Genomic DNA, 16,531 nt, shown 5'->3' with positions numbered 1-16,531 from the left:
ACCAGTAATAGATAGTTAAAAGAAACAAACTATAGTATATCAGCTGCCTCACAAAGCACTAAGAAATTTTCTTTAATTATTGTCTGTGCTCTTATAATAGTCACTTCTGCCTAACATGTGTTTCTCTCCTTGTCCATGAGAATAGAGTTGACTTTCATGATATATTGCAAATTCTGCATTTTAACTTGTATCTGTGGGAGAAGACATTCAGAAGCCCTCTTTTATTTTATTTATTTATTTATTTTTTATTTTGTATTTTTTCTGTGTGGGACTTCCAGGATCGTATAGATTTTCCTGGGCAGCATTTCTTGGTTCAGGCTTTCAAATGTCTGATGATATGACCTTTAGGAACCCTGCAATATGGTAAGGTTTGGTGTGTTCTGGTTGAAACCTGGTGTTTGAATAGTTGCTGAAGGCTTTGTGAATTTCCTAAGTTAGAGAACAAATGATAGAGGAACAACATGTTCTAGTGCTTGGTTTGTTGAGTGACCTTTTGCATCTGTGGAATACAAAAGTAAGTGGATAACATTTCAAAACTAAAAGAAAAACAAACACACACCTAAATTGTTTTTCAATTTCACATGAAACAACTATTTTAAAAGAAATAAGTGGAGGCATTGTGATGGAAATCAATGGAAATGAGGCCGTACTTTCCTAGAAAATTACCTAAAAAGCAGTGTACTTTTTTTGCCTTTGCTCTTACAAAGATGTGTGCATGGGCTTTGCCTTCTGCTATTAAAGCTCACTCTACATACATAAATCTTCATAAAAGGACTTTATAAAAAGACTCTCAAAACACAACTAGTTGTGATATCATTTTAAGTTACAAAACTTTCTGGAACCAAGAAACTTTACATACCAGTAAATCAAAACAATTCAAGTATTTATTGTTTGCTAGAAAAAATAATGTCAGTTATGTAAACTGAATTGAAATTTGACTTATGAAAGTATGGCTAAGTTCTGTGTGTGGTCCTCTTTCCCTCCTTCCCTCCTTCTCCCCTTGCCTCCCCTAGCCTCCCCTCTCCTCCCAACTAATTAATATATGGATACTTGTCAACTGTTTTATGACACAAACCCTAATTCTCAATTATGCACTCAATTGCTTACAGAAAAAAAACCCAAAACTGCCAGGAATTGCATCTTCCACAATGTGCAGTTTATGATACCATCTAATTTTTTAAAACAATGAACTGGTCAGAGTAGAAAACAGCTATTTCTCATGTTTTTCATGCATTAAAGGTGTTAACAAGCTGGAGAACAGGGAATCAAATTTTACAGTTCATTAGGCATTTCTCCTTTTTTTCTTAGAAATAGGATATCTTCATGCAAGCAACAATGAGAAGAGTATTTGCATGCTGAATCTATACACTAAACAGCAAGCTTGTCAATTATATTCCAAGCATGTCTGATACCACGGTCAGGAAACATGCCCCACCAATTGCTTGTCATCAAAGTCTTCTTTGATTTTGCAAAGAAAGTAAATAAAAAGAATTGTTATGAGAAACAATGGGTGAGATTCACTTGAGCTAGTTTGGGAAAAGCAAAATCACAGTTTTCCAGCCAACAATTTGCATGTTTCCGAGGCTTTACTTGGCGATATGTGGATGTTTCCACTGTCAATGGAAAGCAGCTGCCAGCCAGATCTCCAGCCTTTTGGGCCTGGACAAGTCTAACATTATCTCAACCCTAAGACTAGTGAAATAAATCATGAATTTGAGTGACTAGTGTTTGGTTGTACTGCTCAAATAAAAATTCCCAGGATCTCCTAAATATTAAAATAGTTGGGAGGATTTTTTTGCTGGAGGTTATGTATTATGTCATACTATACCTGACAATTTATACCAATTTATATCCTGAATAAAAATATACCTATCATACATATTACTATTATTTCCATTAGCACATCTTTGGAAGTAGTATTTATTTTGCTGGCTTTTTTTTTTTTTTACTACGACCTTGGTCTCCCTCCCACACGTGCTCACACAATTGTTTGCAGGATTGCTGCTGGCTGACTTGAGAGTAAGTAATTGCATTACTAGTTGGGTGGGGAGGGAAGGAGGACCACACACAGATCTAAGCCATAGTTTGATAAGTCAGATTTCAATTCAGTTTACATTACTGACTTAATTTTTTCCAGCAAAAAATAAATACTTGAGTTGTTCGGATTGACTGATATGTAGCATTTCTTAGTTGTAGGGAAGCTTTGTAACCTGCAATGACATCACAACTTCCATATAAACAGGAAGGTTGAATCTCTCTTCCTATGATATTTGTACGGCTTTTGTTATTATGAAGTGCCTCTTAGTCTGAGCTAATGTACCCTCACAAGAACTTTAAAGTGCACAGAGGCCATAAATGTCATTGCACAAGGGGCACTGGACTGAACAGAAAGTGGCTCTGGCACATGGGCTGGATTAAAGCTCCCTGTAAGCAGTGGGTGCAGCAGAGTAAGTCGGTGTGGTTGGCAGTGCTGGGTGCAGAACACCTGCAGGGAACATGCAGACACCTGAGCACCCCCTGTACTCCCCAAAGGTGAAAAGGGGTGGTCAGCCCACACCTGCTACACCTATTTTGCATAGGAAGTATGGATTTCCCTGCCTCCTCCCTCAGCTCGTGGTGCTTCACTGCTTTCATGTCTTGGAGACAACATGTTGGAGATTACAACACTGGAGTAGACGGGTTGTGAACACAGCCACTGTGTCATTTCTGATGAGAGTGGGCTGTATGGAGAGAGGAATGCAAGTTTTAAAGGTCAAGGAAGAAGAGAAAATTGTCCAAAGAAGAAAAAAAATAGCAGCTGTGTGTGTTGGCAGTCAGAGGTGTGGCTGGTGAGACAGACTATTGTATTCTAGACAGTGTGTGTTTCCAGAATCTTCCTGCCAGGGTCCACCTTAGAAAAGCTTTGAAGAATTAACTGATATACCAACAAAGATCAAATGGTGTCTGCTGGAGTGTGGGCAAAGGGAATATTTTTTGTGATGAGACATTAGCATCACAAGTATTGAGCTGGTCAGTTATCAATGAGCATCTTCAGGCACAGGAAAATGCACAATTAGCACAAATTATTCAGTCTTTTCTTTTGCTTGAAAACATCTCTCCTGTTCAAGTTCAGCTGGAAGCCAGCTGTCCTTCCATAAGCTAGTTTGAAGATACTTTATCAGGAGAGTCATATGGTTAAATATGGCAATAGTTAGGCATGGCCCTACATCCTCTCCCCATGGCTGGCACCATTTCCTCAGGGCAGTACCTTATACCTGGTGAAGATAGAGAAAAAGGCCAGTGACATCTTAGGACTCTCCAGGTGATGAACCTTGCAATCAAGGGGTCATTTAGTCTCTGCTCTGCAGAGCCTTCTCAAGAGGACTTAATTTTTTTTGAGCTGCTATGGATATTTGCCACTTTAAGCTGGGCTACAAGATTCAGTTGCTGAAATAGTCTTGCCTTCCTTCAAAACAGTATGTTTTAAATGAGAATATATAATGATGATCTTCTGCCCTAAAAGAGAAAAGATTTCTCCATGACACTCCATCCTTAAATGCAAGTATCAGTTATTCACCGGCTAATACCTGCATCTAACAACCCATTCAGCATTCCACACATTAAGGCAGGAAGAGATCTTAATTTTGGATTAGAGGAATTAAGAGTTTGCATGTTTTGTGCAAGTGAGAAGGAGGCACAGATGCATGGTGTGAAGATGATAAAGTAGCTTAAAACAAGATTTTAAAAAGAGATAACAGTGTTTGATTAACAGGGACAGAGGTGATGAACTATTAATTTTTTTTTTGTTGTTTTGGCTTTACAGACCATAAATGAGACTATATTCTAGTAAAAGTATTATGTAAAATTATTACATTTGTATAATTATTACATTGTATTTTTTTTTCAGAACTAATAGTAAAGAAGCATATAAAAATTAAACCACGTTGACTTCCCAGATGTTTTGCATTCAGGAACACAGGTAACAATGCTAGGCCAACATTGCTAATGGTACAGGACTGAAAGCAAACAGCAGGTAGTCTGATTTCTCCTGGGCCAGGCTATGTCTCTGCACTAAAGCTACTGTGAAGAGAACTTGTTGACTCTTCTGTGAGTCACAGATATTTGCAAGAATCACCTTCAGGCTGATTAGTTTATTCCTTGAAATTCCCCAAAGAACTGCTGGGAAGAAAGACTGCACAAAACCAGGATGAGACACACAACCAACCTCCTAGCTGAGATGTACCCAGCCCTACCACCTCTGTCATGACCTGCCTGACTTTTAAGGTGTTTCTCGACCTGTAAAGAGAACATTTACAGTGTCACTGCTGATAAGGAGTAACAAAGAGGAATCTCATCTCCATGAAGAAGGGGCTCTTTGCCTTTCACGTTAAAGCAAAAGCTATAGGGAAGATGGTGAGATACTTCTCTCTCACACCATCGCGGCTAATCGATTAGGTCTCAGTGCAGGGTATCGAATTATAGGATTTCTTCTCTGTGGTGCCCACGTGGCACGTTCAGCAGCAGGTGGTACTTTGAAAACGCTACGGGTGAGGGATGCCCCGTCCCTGGCAGTGTCCAAGGCCAGGTAGGATGGGGCACTGAGCAACCTGCTGTAGCGGGAGGTCCATGCCCATGGCAGAGGGGTTAGAACGAGATGTTCTGTAAGGTCTCTTCCAACCCAAGCCACTCTGTGATTCTACGACCTGGGGACAAGCCCGCGTGCTGCTGGGCGCCGTCCCGCAGCGGGGCAGGAGCGACAAGCCCGGGAGCGCAGGCGGGCGCTGGCAGCCGGAGGGGCCGCGGGAGGGAGGGCAGAGGCGGGGAGGGCAGAGGCGGGGCCGGCGGCAGCGGCCGGGGCACTGCGGAGCCGGCGCGGCGCTCACCGGGCGGGGACTGCACCTTCCCCGCCGCAGCGCGGCACCGCCCCCGGCCCCGCCACACCTCCCGTCCCCCCGGCCGTCCCCCCGCCACACCTCCCGTCCCCCCGGCCGTCCCCCCGCTCCCCGGCGGCGCGGCACCCTCTGCCCCGCCGAGCGGCTCTGCCTGCGCCGCCCGCCATGGAACAGGGACCGGCGGGGGTGTCCGGAGCCGCTGCCGCCGCCGCTGCTGCCGCCGGCACCGGGGGTCTGCTGCTGCCCCTGAGCGAGACCGAGCAGCAGCGCTACTCCGAGCTCTTCTCGCGGTGCTGCCCGCCCCCCGAGGCGGCCGCCGGGGGCAGCAGCGTGGGCGAGCTGTTCCGGGCCTCCCAGCTGCCCCCGGACACGCTGCACCAGGTGGGTCCGGGGCTGTCCGGCTCCTGCTCCCCCGGAGCTGCGGGCGGTTCGGGGGTGCGGGACGGGACGGGACCTGCTCCCGCAGCTCTTCGGGAGAGGCGCTGGCGCTCCCGGGTTGGGGAAGTTGGGGGCTGCGGGCTGGCCGGTGCCCTGCGCTGCCCGCGGGGCCGGGACGAGCACAGCGCTGTGCGCGGCGGGGCAGAGCGGAGCGGGGCCGGTCCCGCCCGGCAGCGGCGGTGCTGGGGCTGCTCTGTGCCCGCTTGCCTCTTCCAGACAGGCGCTGGCAGTGCCCGAGTGCAGCTCCCCGGGGTTCTGCCCTGCGGTGCCGGTGCGTGCGGGGCCTCCTGTGCTCCTCTGTGCTGCCCTGTGCCGGGCTGCGCACCCCGAGCACCGCGCACCGCGGCTCTGGGCGCGCTCTGCCTCTCAGGTCGCTACCGCCGTCGCCTTTCTCAAAAGGGCCCCGAAAGTCATAAAGGCAGTTGTATGAACGGACGTGCCATGTGGTAAATTCCTGGTTTACCACTGAGGGTTTTTTTCCTAAATGTTGTTTCAGTGGGAAAAAAAAGATCTGTAGGTAAAACGATGTTGCGGTGTTGTGTGTCAGTTCTTGAGTGCGAGTACGGCAAGGTGCGAAGTGCGAGGGTGTCACCTGTCAGAGCAGCAGAGCCCCAGAAGTGGTCACCAGCAGGGCTGTGAGGCGGAGCCCTCCTGCTTTTTGAGGAAAAGCCTTGTGCCAGCCAGTTTCCAGGAACGGGGAAGAACAGGACTTGTGGTCTTCTCTACCTGCGGATTAGTAAATGAACTAACGCACTGTAGTTGCCTAATACTTCCTGAACAGAGATAGGATATTTCTGATTGTTTGTTTATTTATTTAACTTTTGTTTTCAGGAATTTTGTTCTTCAATAGCTTTTACTTATCAAGCAGAAGGAAGTTATGTTGAAATGGAGTTCCTGTACATGAGCACTACCTGAGGGATCTGAGCTCTCCTGCTGTCCTGATAGCTGGCAGATCATCTCTTAATGGGTTATATAAATTTATATTGCACAGGAGATTCTGAATGAAAATGGTGGTGTTTCAAGGATATTTTTGTTCTCACTTGTGCTCTTCACCAAATTAGTAAAACAAAAATCTTACCAAGCACTGTATTGCTGCCTTACATTGAGCCACACTGTGACCTTGGTCTTGCAGGTAAATCGAGTGGTGAAAGTAGAGATTTCACATAGATACAGCACCAAAAGTGGTGTTTTTCCTCTTTCCTCTTTTTGCAAGGAGGAAGAACAGGACATTTAATTTCATACAAGAAGGCTTATCCAAATAGTCACTTAATTTTTTTTTTTTCAAATAAGCATGGAAAAAAATCTCTTATTTTTGCTATGTAGTTTCTTACTCTATCATTTAAATGAAATTTGTGATCATGTTATTATCATAGTTTGATTTCAGGGTCGTTTTGGTAGTAATGTGTGATTTAAGCCTGGAAATGGTGAGGTATTGATTTTTGGTTTTGTTTTGGGGGGCGGGGTTGTTTTTGAATTTGTTCGTTGGTTGGTTTTAATGTTTTGGGGTTTTTTTAAAATATTTTAGATTATTTCCAGGTATATTTATGGTGTAAAGAGAACATTACTGGCAAACAAGCCTGTAATTGGCTTCAGAAATATTCAGATAATAAGGCCTGTGGGATCTGGGTCTGTTTCTCTTCCTCCTTCCTTCCCTCCCCCTCTTGTGTATAGGGCACTAATCACAGTGGCATTCTGCTCTACCGCTGGTGTGCTGTCCACAGAACCCAACACTGTCAGGTATTCTTACATTTACTGGGACTTCAGGAAAAAATGAATTAATGTAGTGAGTGAAAAAAAAAGTAAATTGTAAATGGGGATGTTTTGATAGGGAAAATCTGACAGTGTTGTTTAAGATATTTTTCTGATGTTTTGTCTTATTATATTCCAAAAATGCAATTTAATATTTTCACTTTAAAAAATCCTACCATTCTAACAGTTATGGGAGCAAAGCACAGAGGTTCGTAGTATACATTTTCTGGTAGTTCAGGGAACAACTATTTTAGGCCAAGACAGCTCATTTGGGTTAGGATAACATGCTTTCTTTGAAATAATTGTAGCCTATGAATGTTTTTTGGGTCTTTTTAATATGCATTTTAAAATCCCCATCTGTCACTATTAGTGCTTTGTATACAGGCAGCGTCCCCACTGACCAACTGAGAAATGGTCATGCTGAGTTTATGCATGTCAGAAATGGGGAGATTTGGTTTGGAAACTAATTTTGGATTTCTCCTAAGCAGAGCCTGCACAGTCCAGAAGCTACTTAACACCATTCTCTGGCCCTTGCATGGGCTATATCAAGAGACAGTTATGGATGGTTTTGTAAGCAATGTGCAATTGACAGCTTTTTATTCTCAAGGCATTCATTTAGGAGTGGTTTTACAAATCAGGATGCTTCCAGAACTGACATTTAGTGCTGTGGCAGTCTCAAACCTGTGCTGTTGTCTTCAGCTGTACTTGTGTGATCAGTGGGATAAATCTTTGAGAAAAAAGGAGCTTTTCCTTATACATTCTTTGATTGAGATTTATTATTCATCAGGAGGATGCTCACAAGCATCACAGGAAATCTCCTCCCATTCCCTTACCTGTAATGGCAGCGTTTGCTGTCTAGACAAAAGTCACTGGATGCATCCTAGATGGTGAAGTGCTGTTGAGTATGTCAGTTCCTGTGGGAAAAGCAGTGATGTGTGCCTCAGACAGCAAACAGGCCAGGGTTTGGTTTGATTTAAAGGCGAGTTGGCTTAATCCAAGAAGTTACATGGATATATAAAGAGGCTAGGTAACAGAGAGCAGGTAGGGAATGCGAGAGCATGTGCCAGAAGAGGAAATGGTGGAATAAATGGAAAAAATCCAAGAGCAGCCGGGTCAGTCAGAGCAGATGGCGTGCACCCGAGAGTCCTGGGTCTTGCTAAGAATGAAGTGATTGAGCACAGATTCATTACACCCAGGCTCATTAGAGCCAGCAATTCTGCTGGGCAGTAGGGTACAGCAGAGGTTGTACCGATTTCGCTTTCCTTACAGACAGGATCGAACAATGAACTCAGCAAGAGTTATTTCAGTTCTGGAAAAAAGGTTGAAGTTAGCACTAAAATTAAAAATGTCAGACTCTTCACAGGACAGAGAAGGGCATGACAGGGACAGAACAGCATGGGTTTTGTGGACTGTATAATCATACCTCCCCCGTGTACTGAAAGTCACTGGCTAGACATATTGTGTGGTTAAAGACAGAACCATTAAGATTGTATTTAGACTTGCACAAAGCCTGTGGCAGATCTTTTACCAGGGGCTTTTAAAGCAACTCTGCAAAATGTCTGTAATTATTTCCCTGAAAGATCTGTGCTGGGGTTGTTTTTATTATTATTTTTCACAGTATTTATGTTGAAGGAGAAGGAGCAGACTAGTCATGCACCATGCACTTATGTAGACTGTCAGAATTAGAAGAAATTCAACAGCATCAGCTGGATTTATATATATACATCCATGTTGATGAGGTTGAAAATGGTGTTTCCTATGCTTTAGGCTCCTAACAAAGGGGAAAAGGACTGAATTTGGGGAAATAAAAAATAAATTTTGAAAAAAGTAAATGTTTTGGACTCACTGGGGCCACAAAAATATTGCTGAAGTGAAGGTGATCCCACAGCAGGCTTTGTTGCATAGATCAATATCAGTAAGGCTTCTAACAAGGGGAAACAGCAGGCAGAGGTCTCAGAGGAAGGGAGGAAGGCAGGCAGCACCACTGTTGGCCATCAGTGGGTCAGAAAAACAGATTTGTGTGCCCATGTGGGCTAACTCTCTGGGGGCAAACTCTCAAGGGCTATTGCTTGGAAGATCTGCTGGATTTCACTCCCTGAGTGCATTGGGATGTCAATACTCCACACTGCTGGCTGTGCCAGGTGCTGACAGTGGCTGGTTTGCCTTGTCTCATTTGGGGCAGTTGATTTGTGACCCTGTTTCAAAGCTGGCCACCAGCGAGTACACACAGCCTCTGTTGCTGGATTCTGGGACCCCAAGTGTGTTTGTTGTGGGTGCCAGCTACCCATGGGCTGATGTCTGCAGGGATTTCAGATAAAATAACTCTTTACAGGAGTCACTGCCCCTCTGATCAGCAAAGGAGAGGTACCTTGTGCTGGTTTTGCTGTTTGTTTACATTACTGTTGTCTCTGAATATTTTATCTTAAGAAATTGAGGAGCAGAATTTGACACAAGATCTACACTGAAATACTGATTTCTTTTCATTAGTTTCTGACTTATTTGATTAATTCTCACTTGGTTGTCTGACAGTATCTTTAATTCTCACTTTTATAAACCTTAATCTTATTTGTGGACTTGGCACTATCAGCACAGAGATCCAATTTTCTTAAGAAAACGCATTCTTTCCTCTGCAAACGAACACACTGTGTTATTTTGAGCTCCAAGGATGACAAGTACTAATTGTGTGATGCTGGAGCTGTACAGGCACTGCATTTTTTAGCTGGGACTCTCCTTCCAGCACTGTGTGAATAGGGAACACAGACAAACGGTCGTGCTTTTCTTCCGCAGACTTCGTGAGTTAACTTGTGTTTATTGTGCCTTGTCTCTATAGTTACAACTCTACAGTTTAACTGTGTTATATGTTCAAAAAGCAGAAGTGTGAATAGACTGAAAAAAAAATGTTTAAGTTGATATTTCTTTGGAAAAATGCCAGTAAGGATTGACTTTCTGTAATTTATTTTTCTTAATTCCATAAGGAGAAATTATTACCTGCATGATAGCTGGGGTGGAACTAACTGTCTGCCTCGAGCAGGCAGAAAAGTTACAATGCAAGCTTTTGAGTGAGGAAAGTCTGGACTCAATGTTACTTTACAAAAATAAAGTTCACTCTTGCAGCTGTTGACAGAATGTGGCATTATGCTTGTGCTGGCAGTGTGATTTTGCTGACTGAACAGTAGGTCCATCAAAAAGTGGTGTTAGAGAGAAGTTGCATCCTACTGACGTCTTTTTGAGTCAGGAAGAAACAAACAGCTTGGTACAACTTCATGTAAGTGGTGCAGCAAGAGGAGGAAAGGAAAACTGACATTTCAGTATCAGTACTGCTGACCACAGTCTCCAAAACTGTTGTTGCCTTTCTAGAGTCATAAGCAAACTTGTGTTTATGTAAGTCAAAAAGTGGAAAAACCCAGATGTAAAAGCCACCGTCATATTGTTATTAACAATTTTTCTAAATTGTAACAAGGTAAAGAGTAAAACCTGGAGCAATCTTGGTGATGTGTTCTGTGAAAAAAAACCAACAAAAAACCCCTGAGGTCTTAATACATCTTTAAACTATTTTTATGATGTAAACTATCACTTCATAGTCACTGCTTATGAGATTAGTTGTTTTGAGTTCCTCAGTGTTGAGATACACAGTAGATGATTTGTAGAACTATTACTTCCAAGTGTGTTTCCAGTCACACTGTAAAACAGAGACTCTTAGACCTGCTTGTCACAGACATCCAGAGGGATGGTCAGAATTAGCCTGGTCAGGGCCTTCAGCCTTTAGTAATTAACCCTCAAAACAGCCAAGTGTCAATTAATTATTTGATTTCCCAAGAAAATAATGCTTTGCTGTGCCAGTGATTTAAAATAATCCTACAAAAGGGATGGGGGGAAAAGATCCATTGGGCTGAAAAGGAGTTAACTTTCTTCATGAGAGGTTGCTGCAGTCTGAAGCAGGGACAATGAAGAATGGGGGGTTTTATTTTTATGTTTTCAGTAAGTGGTTTTCTCCTGGTACTTGTGTAAGTGCAGTGGGGTTCACCAAACAGTTGAGTATAACTTCTTAGGCATGTGTGTATCTACAGCAATCTGCTGTCAGTATTGTGATGTTCACACACAGATTGATGATGTTGCCACAGTCTGTTTTGCAAAGGAGGTGTTTAACACAATTCACTTTAGTGGCTGAATCTGGCTCAAACACCCCCTGTGAAAGAGGGATGGTAAAAGTCTGAAAACATGAATTTAGCTGAGCTGAAAATTTAGCTAAGATGGATTCATGAAAGATGGAACAAGCATTTCTCTGACAAGGAACCAGCATAAATGACCTATTTAAATTTAAAATACTACAATTTGAGAAATACATCTGCTATAATATTTGTAAAGCAAGATTCTTTGATATATTAACATCTAAACATACCAATAGTATGGTAAAATAAAACATTAATGAGCCATATGTGCTAGTTCAACTTTTGAGACGGTCAAACAGTTTAACAGCTGAGTTAGTGAATAGTTAACTAGAAAAGGTTGCTGGAGTAGAAAATCAACTGTGGGCAAATAGTAATCCCCTCTTCCTGAACAGAGGGAATATTTTCTTTATCCATTGTGTTCAGCAGCATTATTGGGTGACTGCATAAAACTGAGAAATCTGTTGGGAATAACTTTTTTTTTGTTCATCATTATTTTTTAGATTTTATTTTTATTTTTATTCCTGCCATTTGGATATGGTGATGAAATGGAAGGATGTGGTGGGATGAGATCCATTAGTTCTGTGGTCTGGTAGGACATAGTGAGCAGAAAATAATCAGCTAAATCATTAACTGCAAATTATATTTACTTCATTTATCAAAGTGTTTAAGAGAAAAAACGTGTGTTTATAAAGTTCCAAATCTTTTTGTATATATAAGAAATGTGTAGCTTTTGGTTTTTTAGCAGATGAGGACTGTGTATATTTAAATGAATCCCAGTTTTCATCTAAATTTAACTTTGCATATATCATATGTACCCACACAAGTAGGTGTGTCTCTTATTAAAGATTATAATGGAGCAAATTTCTTATTAAATAAGAATTAGGATGTATATTAGGTGATGTGGTTGCTCAAGTATGTTTTAAATTATTACTTTGTGGTAAGAACAAAAATGTTACCATATTTATTTTAAAAAGTAAGAATCTTGTTTTAATGATGACCAACTAATGAGATAGGTCTTTACCTAGATAATTAAGAAATTAAGGTCTTATCTCTTTGGACTTAAATAATGTTTTAAATAATTTATTTTCCCCAAAAATCTGCCCTGCCAACACTGAAGTTCAGACACTTGGTGCTGCCAGTTGTTTCAGACTGGGTGATATGTTTGGAGAGGGGTGTTGAAGATGCTTCTCTTTCCTTGTCTGAAAGAGGAACATGCCCCTCCTGGGCACTCTGGGGGGGAATAGGCTGCTGAAAACCTGGGGTTACGCAGTGGCTGCCTGGTAAATCATCCCTGATACCTGTTTGGGCCATCCAGGCATTTGCAGTGAGCTCACATTGCTGAGCAGAGCTGCAGAGTGCCCCACGTACAGCACTGTGGAGCCTGTAAAAATGGGGAGGTGATAATGAGAAACTTCTGATAGCTTGACTATGAGAGCAAATCTTCAGTGCTTTCTTCTGCTTCTTTGTTTTTTTATGTCTGTGGGATTTTTTTTTCTGTCCTGCAGTCCTTCCCCCATCCAAAAAAAAAGCTGTAAATGTTGGTTTTAGTATCTTGCCCCTGCACCTGCTTGTTGTGCAGTCTGAATGTGCAGCACTGGGTTGGTCCCTTCCCAGTCAGGAAGTGGTGGGGAGATGCTCCTTTGGGCAGGGCCATACTAAAATGCTGGATTTGGGCTCATAATTCCCACTGGCTTGGTGGCACTGAAAATTTGGAGTCAGCTAATGGGAAACACTTGGCTGAGCTTGAATTCAAGCTGTCTGAACATGGTCCATAGTGTCTGCTTGCTCACTCCGGTATGACTCATGAAGCTGAACTCTACTTTCAATAGCAAATGTCTGTAGCATTACTTTATTATTATTATGATTATAAATTTCAAGTGTTTTTTTGGTGTGAGCCTTTCAAATTAATTTACCTTTTTTTTTTAATCCTTTCTTTTTCTTAAAGTCTCTTTCCACACCAAGAAACATTAGATCAGCTTTGGCATAGGCAACATTTCACATTTCATGCATTATTTACTTCTGGCATAATTTACACAGTGATGTCCTATGGAAGCCAAGATGATGGTATTCGGAACAAAACAATGTGTCTAATCATTTGCAAAGCAGGGTTACTGCTGTGGGCTAACAAATAGAGTCAGAATTATTTTGTTGCTAACAGTAACAGCAGTGGAGCAGTAAAAGGTGAAGTACTTTGAGGTTCCAAATGCCAAAAATCAGAATAAAAGGGGAGGAAGGCCAAAACTCAATTGTGTGATTCTGTATATATTTAAAATTTTCTTTTTTGCCTTCCTTCCTCTGAATAATGTTGTCTTTATGAGAACAGCTGTATGTTTTAATAGCCATAGGCTGCTTCTCCTTTACTGCGTACAGATAGAAATGCAAATACAAATCGTGATAGAAAATGTGCCATAAATGCTGGGGTACTGTGCATGGGCACTAGAGACAGGGTTGTCTTCGACTCCAGTGTTGCTGCTTTGAAGTCCTGTGCTCTTTAGCTGAAGACAAACCCTTGGTTTGGACACAAGCAAGTAGATTCTCACTGACCAAATGATGCATTTCTGCACATAAGGTGCAAGCATGTTGGGTGAAATAGTGATAATCTTAGTGTTTTGTATAGTGGTGTGGGAGAGAAAAAAATGTAACCTGCTTTTCCAAAAGATGTGTTGATTCCACCTAGAGGTAAATGGGATGTAAGATCAAGGAAGGGCAGGAAGTGTCTTCTCCATACACCATGTGCAATGGAATTAACTACAAGGGTAAGCCTTCAGTTAAGAAAACTTTTTACACTCTTCAGTCTTACAAAAATAGTCTGTAACCCTCAATTAAAGGAGGGGTTTAGTAAATGTTATTGTTTAAGATAACTGCACAACTGTAGAAGATAATGTTTTGTGTGTTTGCTGCATTGCCTTTAGTAGGACCTGCTGTAGTGGTAAGCACTAAGGAAATGAACTTGGGAAACATACCAAATATGATAAAACAGGAGGGGTACAGGAAGCATCAAGGTTTTTTTGGGTAGCCAGTCTAAAAAATCACGTAATAGTAACTGTGTAAGAAAGTTCATTTTAGAAAAACAATTATTTTGATGGAGTGGGAGATAAATCTGTAAGAGATTTGTTTGTGGCAAAAATGCATCAAATGTCATAGAATTTCTGTTTTCTTCTGTATTAGTTAAGTCTCATTTTGTCTGAAAGAGGAACAAAACCCAGAGCTGCATTTTTATGGGAAATGTCAGAATTTCTTCCAGTCTTCTAGGGCAAATTTAATGATGTTTGCAAGAGAAGTTGCTTTGGAAATGTTTAAAAAACTTGTAATTTGTTGAATTAAATCAAAACACTTTGTTTTGAACTGCTTGGATTTGAAGCACTGTGACATCTTAAACACGTGAATTTTGGTAAAGAGGATGTTCATGTACATCACCTCTAGTTCCATTCTGTTCCTTACACTAATTCTGCCATTACAGATAGAAGTGATGGTGGCCAGGCAGCTTGTTCAGAAGGGAGACTGTGGTGCCTCAGAGAAGTCACCTGCTGAGGAAAAACAATGGTGTGAAACATCAAAACAACAGCTTCCTTGATACCTATGAATTAAGGTGACCTAGAAAAAACTCATTTCATTTTCTGGTAGAAGTTTGAAAGGTTCATTGTTTTTTTTTGTTTTGTTTTGCTTTTTTGTAGGTGGTGGTTTTTTGGGGTTTTTTTGTTTGTTTTGTTGTTTTGGGGGGTTTTTTTGGGAGGGGAAGAGATTCAAGATGTTGCAGTATTTTCATTTAGTCTAGTTCAAGATGACTGGATCTGGTGGCTGCCATCTAGCTGGGGAGGATTTGTCAGGTTTTTCGTGTGGCAAAAAACAAATGTTTAAATCTCTGAAGGATGAGCTTTTTCTCTATTATTGCTGAAAGTTGTGGAAGACCTAAATAATTGTAGCTGCTAGAAGTATTCTCCTGTTTAGGTACATGGACATGTCCCATATGTTCAGGCTGCCTCTTCTGTAAATTCTGACTTCAGTATTAATGGAAACAAATTTTCCTTTGGACCTAAAATACCCTTTTTAAGACATGTGAGAAGTAGAAACAAGCCTATTGTACATTTCTGCAGGTCATGGTGGGCTGATGTCTGGGTTACTGGCCAGGTTCTGTTCTGGATTTGGCACCTGTGAAGTTCATACCTCCCAGGCATTCTTTTTGCTTCTGGTGCTTTTAGGAGATCCCTTATGGTGCTGATAGGAAGCATAAAGATAGGCTGAAACTAGTTTTTCCTTATAAGAGTGGGAAGTGGAGACCTTACCTCAGGTTGAGGGAGCTGGCAGGTAAGAGGAAGCAGGACAGCAGTGAACGTCATTGGAAACAGTGGATTTGAAAGAGATTGGAGAAGCCTGAAGGAGTCATCCAGGTGGCCAGTGTTTGTTTGGGAGGAGATCAGAAGGCAAAAACAAATAAATCCCAATTATGTTGTTAACAGCTGCTCTCTGTTGTTGAGTAATAAAAGGCAGGGTCCAGGAAGCTGGACCCTGGACCAGTGTTTCTGGTTTTTATTAGATTCTTTAGGTATCATGGTGATGAGCAGGTTATAAATATAAATGTGTGCTGCAGATGGAAGATGAAACAGGCTAGAACCCAGTAACCTTTAAAGAGGGATAACATAAGGTTTAAAACTGGGCTGAGATCTGAAGCTTCCTGCAGAGTCTTTGGGTAATCTCATGGAAAGCCTGGTGATAGCAAGAGAAGGTCCAAACCCAAGATAAATAAACAACCCCCAAAATTCCCCGAAACAAAGCAAATTTCAGAGCCAAAATCTTACCCAGTTTTTAGGCTGAGTTTCTTATGAGGTGCTGCCAGGGTTAGAAATGAAGAGAGCCAAGAGCCTCAGCTTTCTGTTTTCTATGCCTGATATATGATGGAGATGTACTCCTGTAACAAATAGTATGCTTGAGGTTTTTTTGCAGTTGTACTGTATCCTGCTGCCACCCTCACTTAACCATGGACTTCTTTTTAAAACAGCACTAGATTATTATTCTGGAGATTCAGTTTACCTCTAAAATAATACAGCTGTGAAGTCATGTCTGAAAACATATTTTGAGTGTTGTGAGAGGAAGGAACCAGGATGGGGAGCCTGGGGTTGGTGATGTTACAGTACCTGCTACCTCACAGCATGACAGGTCCCAGGTTCACTGGCCAGAGCAAATGTTTCAGAACAAGAAAGAGCAGCACTGGGCAGTGCTGATGTCAGCAGGAAAATAACTCCTAGTGTTATTTACATCAAGTTATCAGTCCCTTATTTTCCTTCTCTCTCTCTGCGCCCCCTCCTC

General features: G+C 41.9%; 1 protein-coding gene and 1 long non-coding RNA gene across 3 annotated transcripts in view; both read left to right on the top strand.

Moving 5' to 3' along the window:
• The window catches only part of LOC146444257 (uncharacterized), a 271,742-nt gene that overhangs the window by 171,805 nt on the left and 83,406 nt on the right, over positions 1 to 16,531 (top strand). The gene's annotated exons all lie outside the window — the stretch shown is intronic.
• Positions 4,953 to 16,531, top strand: part of REPS2 (RALBP1 associated Eps domain containing 2) — a 93,474-nt gene continuing 81,895 nt past the window's right edge. For both annotated transcript variants that reach the window (XM_085051475.1, XM_085051464.1), the window contains exon 1: positions 4,953 to 5,252. In XM_085051475.1, coding sequence (XP_084907601.1) covers positions 5,037 to 5,252 — 216 coding nt within the window. In that variant the 5' untranslated portion in view covers positions 4,953 to 5,036. The remainder of the gene's footprint in view (positions 5,253 to 16,531) is intronic.

Source organism: Lichenostomus cassidix, chromosome 1 (genome assembly GCF_008360975.1).
Source record: "Lichenostomus cassidix isolate B80296 chromosome 1, HeHo_3.0, whole genome shotgun sequence".
Taxonomy (NCBI): Eukaryota; Metazoa; Chordata; class Aves; order Passeriformes; family Meliphagidae; genus Lichenostomus; species Lichenostomus cassidix.
Note: the sequence above shows the minus strand (reverse complement) of the source record. Positions and strands in the feature narration are given on the sequence as shown.